At 37.9% G+C, this 9,894-nt stretch overlaps 1 protein-coding gene across 1 annotated transcript; it reads left to right on the top strand.

Moving 5' to 3' along the window:
* Positions 1-251: 251 nt before the first annotated feature.
* LOC106701295 (olfactory receptor 7A17) lies at positions 252-1,220 on the top strand. Its single transcript, XM_014481189.1, has one exon. It carries the CDS (start codon positions 252-254, stop codon positions 1,218-1,220), a length of 969 nt encoding a protein of 322 aa, XP_014336675.1.
* The last annotated feature ends 8,674 nt before the right edge of the window (positions 1,221-9,894 follow it).

Genomic DNA, 9,894 nt, shown 5'->3' with positions numbered 1-9,894 from the left:
AGATAACTTTTCCTACTCAGTCTGTATATTTCCTACTCAGTCTGTACAGACTTTCCAACAAGTCTGTATATTTCCTCTCTCTCTAACAGAATTCCTAGTCAGAGATGTTGTAAAACATCTATTAAATGTTTTATATATATTTACTTTATATATATATGGTTTAAAATATACATTGTAGCATTTTAAATAATAATACTTATTTGTGCAAAATTATATATGTATTTTTTATTCTTAGTCATCAACACCAGCACATGGTACCAGGAAATGATACACAAAATTCAGGATTTCTTCTTCAGGGTTTATCAGTGGAACCAGAACTGCAACCGTTCATATTTGGAATGTTCCTCTCCATGTATCTGATCACTTTGTTTGGAAATCTGCTCATCATCCTGGCTGTCATTTCAGACTCCCGTCTTCACACTCCCATGTACTTCTTCATCTCCAACTTGTCCTTTGTTGACATCTGTTTCACTACCACGACAATCCTAAAGATGCTAATAAATATACAGATCCAGAGCAAAGTTATATCCTATGGAGGGTGCATCGCCCAGATGTATTTTTACATGCAGTTTGCAGCACTGGATGATTTTCTTTTGACTGTGATGGCCTATGACCGCTTCCTGGCCATCTGCCACCCCCTGCACTACACGGCCATCATGAACCCCCGACTCTGTGGACTGCTGGTGCTGCTGTGCTGGATCATTAGTGCCCTGTTTTCCTTGTTAGAAAGCTTACTGGTCTTACAGCTGTCCTTCTGTACAGACTTAGAAATCCCCCACTTTTTTTGTGAAATCAAACAGGTTGTACTACTTGCCTGTTGTGACACTTTTCTTAATGATGTTTTTATGTATTTTACATCAGTGTTGTTGGGTGGTGGCCCCCTGGCTGGTATTCTTTATTCTTACTCTAAGATACTATTCTCTATACATAGAATCTCATCACCTCAGGGGAAATATAAAGCATTTTCCACCTGTGTATCGCACCTCTCAGTTGTCTTCTTATATTATTGTTCAAGCCTAGGAGTGTACCTTAGTTCTACTGGTACCCACAGCTCACATTCAAGTGCAACAGCCTCAGTGATGTACACTGTGGTCACACCCATGCTGAACCCCTTCATCTACAGTCTAAGAAATAAAGACATAAAGAGTGCTCTGAAAAGATTCTTTCAGATGGCAGTCATAAAAAGGAAAATTGTTCTGGATCTGAAGAATCATCCTTGAAGAATGACTCAAAACCTTAAAACAAGGAATCCCTATTGTTTGATCAGATTCTGGGTGTTGAACTTGCTGTTTGTATTAGTTTCTTAAAATTTCCATTTCTTTGATTTGAACACTTTAGACAATTTGTATACTCGCTATTTTAAGTTTCCCCCTCTATCTGCTGATTTTTTTGTTCATTTTCTTTTGTCCATTTCCCTACTTTTCCATTTTTATTTGTGCATTTTCCTACTTTCACAAAGTTTTTCCCAGCCTTGGAGAAGAAAAACTTGGAAATTTTGATTAATTTTGTGGTACAACATGGGTTAATTAAAGATAATTTTTCTCAAATGACATTTATTATCCTGAATGATTTTAGAAGAACCATAAAAACTGGAAAATGAGTAATGAAATTTCAGTAACTACATACATATCAATAATTACTTTAAGTGCCAGTGGAATAAATGATTCAATAAAGAGACATAAGGTAGCTGAGTGGGGTTCCCAGGTGGTGCAGTAGTAAAGAAACTGCCTGCCAATACAGGAAATGTGGAAGATGCAAGGTCAATCCCTAGGTTGAGAAGATCACCTAGAAGGGGAAGTGGCAACCCACTCCAGTATTCTTGCCTGAAAAATTCCACTGTCAGAGGAGCCTGGCAGGCTACATATAGTCCATGGGGTCACAAAGAGTCAGATATGACTGAGCAACTTCGCACACATATCTATATACTGCATATAAGAGACTAACATCAGACTAAATTTTCACAAATAATGAATGTAAGGGAATGGAAAGGTATTTTATGCATGTGAACTTTATAAGAAAGGGGGGTTGCAATATTCATACCAGAAAAAATAGACTTCAAAGAAAATTTGTCTTTATTGCATAAGACAAAGTGTATTACATAATGTGAAAGGAATCAACACAAGAAGAGTACATACTAAAAATATTTGCTAACATATATATACCTAGAGCTTCCCTTGTGGCTCAGCTGGTGAAGAATCTGCCTGCAATGCATGAGACCTGGGTTTGATCCTTGGGCTGGGAAGATCCCCTGGAGAAGGGAAAGGTTACCCACTCCAGTATTCTGGCTTGGAGAATTCCATGGACTGTAAAGTCCATGGGGTTGCAAAGAGTGAGTGACTTTTGCTTTGTATACCTAAGATAAGAGAAACTAAAGGATAAAGTAAATATTCACTTATATGAAGGGAAACATTAGCAATAATACAAGAACAACAGGAAATGTTAACAACTCATCTTCATCAATGGACTAATCATCTAGACCAAAAAAATCACTAAGGAAACAGTGGTCTTAAATGACATTAGAAGAGCTGTACTTAATAAATACATAAAGAACATTAAATTTTTTAAAAACCACACTTTTTATAGTGCTTGTGGAGTATACTCCAGGGTAGATCACATGATAGCCCAGGTAACAAGTCTTCTCAAACTTACAAGTATAGAAGCTGCATCATGCATGTTTGGAGCACAGTGGTATGAAACCAGAAAGCAACTATAGGAAACAAAATGAGAAAAATACAAACCTATGGCAACTAAAAAGCATATAATTAAAAACCTAATGAGAAAACGAAGAAATCAAAGAGGAAATCAGGAAATATTCCCCCCCCAAAAAAGAAAATGAGAGCACAAATTTCCAAAATACGGGGGATACAGCAAAAACCTATAAGAGTGATTTTAATACCAACACAAGTGTACCTCAAGGAATAAGGATATTCTCATATAAATCACCTAAGTTACCATCCAAAAGAATTAGGAAAAGTAGAACAAAGAAAGCTCAGAGTCAGTAGAAGGAAATAGTGGTAGAAACTAAATGAAATACAGACCAAAAATCGAAAAGATCAATAAAATCGAGAGCTTGATTTTCATAAAGGATAACCAAAATTGACAAGCCTTCAGCCAGGCTCAATAAGGAAAAAAAGAGATATGGAAAGGAAGAAGTAAAACAGATGCCATAATACTATGCTACTAGAAAATGACTAGAGTTTATCAATCAGTGTGGCGATGCAATATCTTGGATTCCTATACACTCTTTTTATTTCAAAAGAAAAGAGAAAAAAAAAGAAAAAAAGTAGCTGGAGGAATTGGATTCTCTGATTTCAGAGTAGACTATAAAGCTACAGTAATCAAAAGAGTATGGTGGTATCACAAAACAGAAATACAGATCAATGAAATGGGATTTAAAGCCTGAACCAGGCGCTTCTAGTAATCTATGAAAAAGGAAGCAAGAATATACAATGGAGAAAAGGTGGTCCCTTCAAAAAGTGGTGCTGGGAAAACTGGACATCCACATGTATAATTAGAAACATTACCTTGACACCCCAAGCATTCTTATTTTGAAGGTAGATACTGGAAATATGGCTTTCTAGATGGCTCAGTGGTAAAGAATCTGCCTGCAATGCAGGAGACCTGTGTTCAATCCCTGGGCCTAGAAGATCCCCTGGAGAAGGAAATGGCAACCAGCTCCAGTATTCTTGCCTGGAGAATCCCATAGATAGAGGAACCTAGTGGGCTACAGTCCATGGGATCACAGGAGTCAAACATGACTTAGCGACTAAACCACCACCAACTAACACCATACACAAAAACAAACTATAGATAGATTAAATATTTAAATGTAAGGCCAGATACTATAAAAAATCTTAGAGGGAACCATAGGCAGAACACTCTCTGACATAAATCACAATAAGATCTTTTTAGATTCATCTTCTAGAGTAATGAAAATAAAAACAAAAATAAATAGGATCTAATTAAACTTTAAAACTTCTGCACATCAAAGGAAATCATAAAGAAAACAAAACAGCAAGGCTCAGAATGGGAGAAAATATTTATGCACAAAGCAGTTTACAAGGGATTAATCTCCAAAATATACAAAGAGCATATGCAGCTCAATTAAAAAAGAATCCAATCAAAAAATTGTCAGAAGACGTAAATAGACAATGCAATGTCTCACATGTCTTCTGCAATGAAGACAAACAGATGGCCAAAAAGCATGTGAAAAAATGCTCAACATCACTAATTATTAGAGAAATACAAATCAAAGCTACAATGAGATATCACCTCACACTGGATGGAATGGCTATCATCAAAAAAAAATCTACAAACAATAAATGATAGAGAGGGTGTGGAGAAAATGAAACCTTGCTATACCATTGGTGGGAATATAAATTTGTATAGCCAATGTGAACTGTGTGAAGGTCACCTGAAAAGCTAAAAATAGAAGTATTGTATGACCCAGCAATCCCATTCATGGGATTCCCATTTATAAATCCCATTCATTTATCTGAAGAAAACCATTTTTCAAAAAGATATTTGCATCCCAATGTTCATTGCAGCATTGTTTGCAATAACCAGGACTTAAAAGTAACCTAAATGTCCATCAACGTGCTTCCCAGGCGGCACAGTGGTAAACAATTAACCTGCCAATACAGGAGATAAAAGAGACGTGGGTTCAATTCCTTGGTTGGGAAGATCCCCTGGAGTAGGAAATGGCAACCACACTCCAGTATTCTTGCCTGAAAGGTTCCATAGTCAGAGGAGTCTGATGGCTACAGTCTTTGGGGTCACAAAGAATCAGACATGAATAAGCAACTGAACACATACACATTGAAATGTTCATCAACAGAGGAATGGATAACAAAATAGGTACATGTATACAATGGAATACTACTCAGCCCAAAAAGGAACAAATTTGAGTCAATTGTAGTGAGGTGGATGAGCTTAGATCTTGTTATATAGAATTAAGTAACTCACAAAGACAAAAACAAATATCGTATATTAGCACATATACATGGGACTTAAGAAATGATATTGATGAACCTATCTGCAGGGAAGGAATAAAGATGCAGACATAGAGAATGGACTTGTGGACACAGTGGGGGTAGGAGATGGTGGGGCAAATTGTGAATGTAGCACTGACATGTATACACTACCATGTGTAAAATAGATAGCTAGTGGGAAGATGCTACACATATTTTTTGAAAATTTCCTTCCAGACAGGAAATGACTCTTTTAGGCCTCTTGTTCCTTATCTATAAATAGGGAAATTCCACTGATGTAATAGAATCGGTGTATTAATTAAGAGCAGCTGTGACTAAGTCCCAGGTATGCATTTACTTAGCTCAGTGTGACATCAGAGGACCACAGGGACAGAAAGTCCAGCATTGTCCTGCCACCAGGACAGGGAGCTGGGATCTTTCAGGGACATCTCCTCCCAGGAATCACACATGGAAGAAGATACTTGAGAATCCACTGATCTAGTCTGTGTTGTACTCAGGGACATACATTTGACCCCTCACATTGCTGGATCATCGAAAAAGCAAGAGAGTTCCAGAAAAACATCTATTTCTGCTTTGTTGACTATGCCAAAGCCTTTGACTGTGTGGATCACAATAAACTGTGGAAAATTCTGAAATAGATGGGAATACCAGACCACCGGACCTGCCTCTTGAGAAACCTGTATGCAGGTCAGGAAGCAACAGTTAGAACTGGACATGGAAAAACAGACTGGTTCCAAAAAGGAAAAGGAGTATGTCCAGGCTGTATATTGTCACCCTGCTTATTTAACTTTTATGCAGAGTACATCATGAGAAATGCTGGGCTGGAGGAGGCACAAGCTGGAATCAAGATTGCAGGGAGAAATATCAATAACCTTAGATATGCAGATGACACCACCCTTATGGCAGAAAGTGAAGAACTGAAGAGCCTCTTGATGAAAGTGAAAGAGGATAGTGAAAAAGTTGGCTTAAAGCTCAACATTCAGAAACCGAAGATCATGGCATCCAGTTCTATCACTTCATGGCAAATAGATGGGGAAACAGTGGAAACAGGGGCTGACTTTATTTTGGGGGGCTCCAAAATCACTACAGATGGTGACCGCAGCCATGAAATTTTTTTTTTTTTTTTTTTTTTTTCGCACCCGCCCCCGCAGCCATGAAATTAAAAGACATTTACTCCTTGGAAGGAAAGTTATGACCAACCTAGACAGCATGTTAAAAAGCAGAGACATTACTTTGTCAACAAAGGTCCTTCTAGTCAAGGCTATGGTTTTTCCAGTGGTCATGTATGGATGTGAGAGTTGGACTGTGAAGAAAGCTGAGCGCCGAAGAATTGATGCTTTTGAACTGTGGAATTGGAGAAGACTCTTGAGAGTCCCTTAGAGTGCAAGGAGATCCAACCAGTCCATCCTAAAGGAGATCAGTCCTGGGTGTTCATTGGAAGGACCGATGTTGAAGCTGAAACTCGAACACTTTGGCCACCTGATGCGAAGAGCTGACTCATTTGAAAAGACCCTGATGCTGGGAAAGATTGAGGGCAGGAGGAGAAGGGGACAACAGAGGCTGAAATGGTTAGATGGCATCACCGACTCAATGGACATAGGTTTGGGTGGACTCCAGGTGTTGGTGATGGACAGGAAGGCCTGGCATTCTGCACTTCATGGGGTGGCAAAGAGTCGGACATGACTGATCGACTGAACTGAACTGAATGCTATTTAAGGATAAATTATTCTTTAAAACCTATTCTTATCTCCCTATGTAATTAGCAATATACAGCTATTTTTCATCTGTGGATGTGAATTAATTTCTGCAAGTAGGAAATCTACACAGAGAAATCAATAAATGTTAATGAAACTCGATATCTTAATAGAGTGAAATATTTCATTTAAATAGATAATTTGAAATAAAGGATTCAAGACATACATATTTCAACTTCCACAGTAGGACTGAAGAATCGCAAGTCTCACTGAGGATCTGATTTTTGCAAACATGTGTATTTATTCAGCTCTAGGAAATTTTCCATTTTATAGTACTCTTTAAATAATCTTTATTTTTATTTCTTCAGAAATTTTGACTGACTTGTTATTATTTTAATTTGCATTTCTCTAATAATTAGTGATGTTGTGCATTTCTTTATGTGCCTGATAGTCATCTGTATCTCTTCTCTGGGAAAATACTCAGGTGTTCTGCCCATTTTTCAATCAGGTTTTTTTAAATATTAAGATGTATGAGCTGTTTATATATTTTGAATATTAACTCCTTATTGGTCACAGTATTTGCAAAGATTTTCACCCATTCACTTGATTATCTTTTCAGTTTGTCAATGGTTTCCTTTTCTATAAAAGTGCTTTTAAGTTTATTTAGGCCCTAGTTATTAATTTTTGTTTTTTTCATTTTTTAAGCATTAGAAGGAAGATCTTCAAAGGAAAGTAGAGACATTACTTTGCAAAGGTCCGTCTAATCAAGGCTATGGTTTTTCCAGTAATCATGTATGGATATGAGAGTTGGACTATAATGAAAGCTGAGCACCAAAGAACTGATGATTTTGAACTGTAGTGCTGGAGAAGACTCTTGAGAGTCCCTTGGACTGCAAGGAGATCCAACCAGTCCATCCTAAAGGAGATCAGTCCTGAGTGTTCATTGAAAGGACTGATGTTGAAGTTGAAGCTCTGATACTTTGGCCACCTGATGCAAAGAACTGACTCATTTGAAAAGACCCTGATGCTGGGAAAGATTGAAGGTAGTAGGAGAAGGGAACGACTGAGGATGAGATGGCATCACCAACTCAATGGACATGAGTTTGGGTAAACTCTGGGAGTTGGTGATGGACAGGGAGGCCTGGAGTGCTGCAGTCCATGGGGTTGCAAAGAGTCGGACATGACTGAGCAACTGAACTGAACTGAACTGATGTCAAAGAATATTATGCTTATGTTCTCTTCTAGTGTTGTGTGTGTGTGTGTGTGTGTGTGGTCTTACCTTTAGAACTTTAAGCTATTATGAGTTTGTTTTTGTATATGGTTTGAGGGAATATTTTAATCTTATATTTTTACATGTCACTGTCCCGTTTTCCCAGCACCGTTTGTTGAAAAAATTGTATTTTATTATCTCCTTTGTCTTTAATTGAGTATAGATGTGTTGGTTTATTTCTGGACTCTTTATTCTGTTCCACTGATATGTATCAGATTTGTTGGGTCAGTACCATGCTTTTAGATTTCTGTAGCTTTGTTGTAGTCTAGTCAGGAAGGGTGATAACCCCAGCTTTATTCTTTTTTCTCAGGATTGCTTCATCAATTCATTCTTTTGTGATTCTATATGAATTTTAAGATTATTTTCCCTAGTTCTGTGAAAAACATACTGGATACTTTGATAGGGATTGCATTATATCTAGATATTCTTTAGGTTTTTTGACACTTTAATAATATAAAGTCTTTCAATCCTTATCAAAATGCTCATGACATTCACAGAACTAGAACAAATAATTCTAAAATTTATGTGGAACTAAAAAGATAAAGAAACTGAATATCATTCAGCCATGAGAAAGAATGAATATCTTACCACTTACAACAAAATGGGTGAATTTTAGGGCATTAAACAAGTGAAATATGTCAGAGAGAAAAAGATATGTACTATATGATCTCACTATTTGGTCAAATGGAAAAAAAAAACAAAAACCCCAAGCATATGGAGTTACAGAACAGATTGTCGCCTGAGCCAGGATGTAGAGATTGAGCAAACATGGATGAATATTGTCAAAAAAGTACAAATTTCAGTTATAAAATGAATAATTCATGGGGATATGATGTACAACATGGGACTATAATTAACATAATTGTACCTTATACTTTAATGTAGCCAGGAGAGGGAATCTTGCAAATTCTCATCATGTGAAAAAAATGTAACCATGTATGGTAATAACTGCTAACTTGATTTATTGTAGTGATTCAGTTCAGTTCAGTTCAGTCGCTCAGTCATGTCCAACTCTTTGCGACCCCATGAATTGCAGCACGCCAGGCCTCCCTGTCCATCACCAACTCCCGGAGTTTACCCAAACTCATGTCCAGCGAGTCGGTATGCCATCCAGCCATCTTATCCTCTGTTGTCCCCTTCTCCTCCTGCCCCCAATCCCTCCCAGCATCAGAGTCTTTTCCAATGAGTCAACTCTTGGCATGAGGTGGGCAAAGTATTGGAGTTTCAGTTTCAACATCAGTCCTTCCAATGAACACCCAGGACTGATCTCCATTTGGATGGACTGGTTGGATCTCCTTGCAGTCCAAGGGACTGTCAAGAGTCTTCTCCAATACCACAGCTCAAAAGCATCAATTCTTCAGCACTCAGCTTTCTTCACAGTCCAACTCTCACATCCATACATGACCACTGGAAAAACCATAGCCTTGACTAGGAGATAAATAAAATAGAGGAGAGAAAAACAATATAAAAAATCAACAAACGGGCGGAGGGCCGGGCGAGACGGAGGCCGGGAGGCCGGGGCGGCGGGCGAGCAGCTCGGCGGGAGGCGGGCGCCCCGAGACGCGGCGGGGGCCTGCGCGGCCGGGGCGCCGTCCCAGGGTTTTCTTTTAATTCTTAAAAAAAAAAAAAAAAAAATCAACAAACGGTTCTTTGCAAAGATCCACAAGAATGACAAAACTTTAAATACATTGCTAAGAAAAAAGACAGAAGATTCAACTACTCAAAATAAGAAATGAATATTGTGAGCATTACTGCTGAAATAATAGAAACAAAGAATTCAAAGAGAACACTACATACAATTGCACATCAGCAGATTAGATAATCCAGACAAAAGGAACAAATTCTTAAAATATTCCATCCAAGACTGAATCAAGAAGAAATAGAAAATCTGAATAGACCTATAATTAGTAAGACGATTGAATCAGTAATCCAAAAATTC

The sequence above is a fragment of the Bos mutus genome, chromosome 7 (genome assembly GCF_027580195.1).
Source record: "Bos mutus isolate GX-2022 chromosome 7, NWIPB_WYAK_1.1, whole genome shotgun sequence".
Classification (NCBI taxonomy): Eukaryota; Metazoa; Chordata; class Mammalia; order Artiodactyla; family Bovidae; genus Bos; species Bos mutus.
Note: the sequence above shows the minus strand (reverse complement) of the source record. Positions and strands in the feature narration are given on the sequence as shown.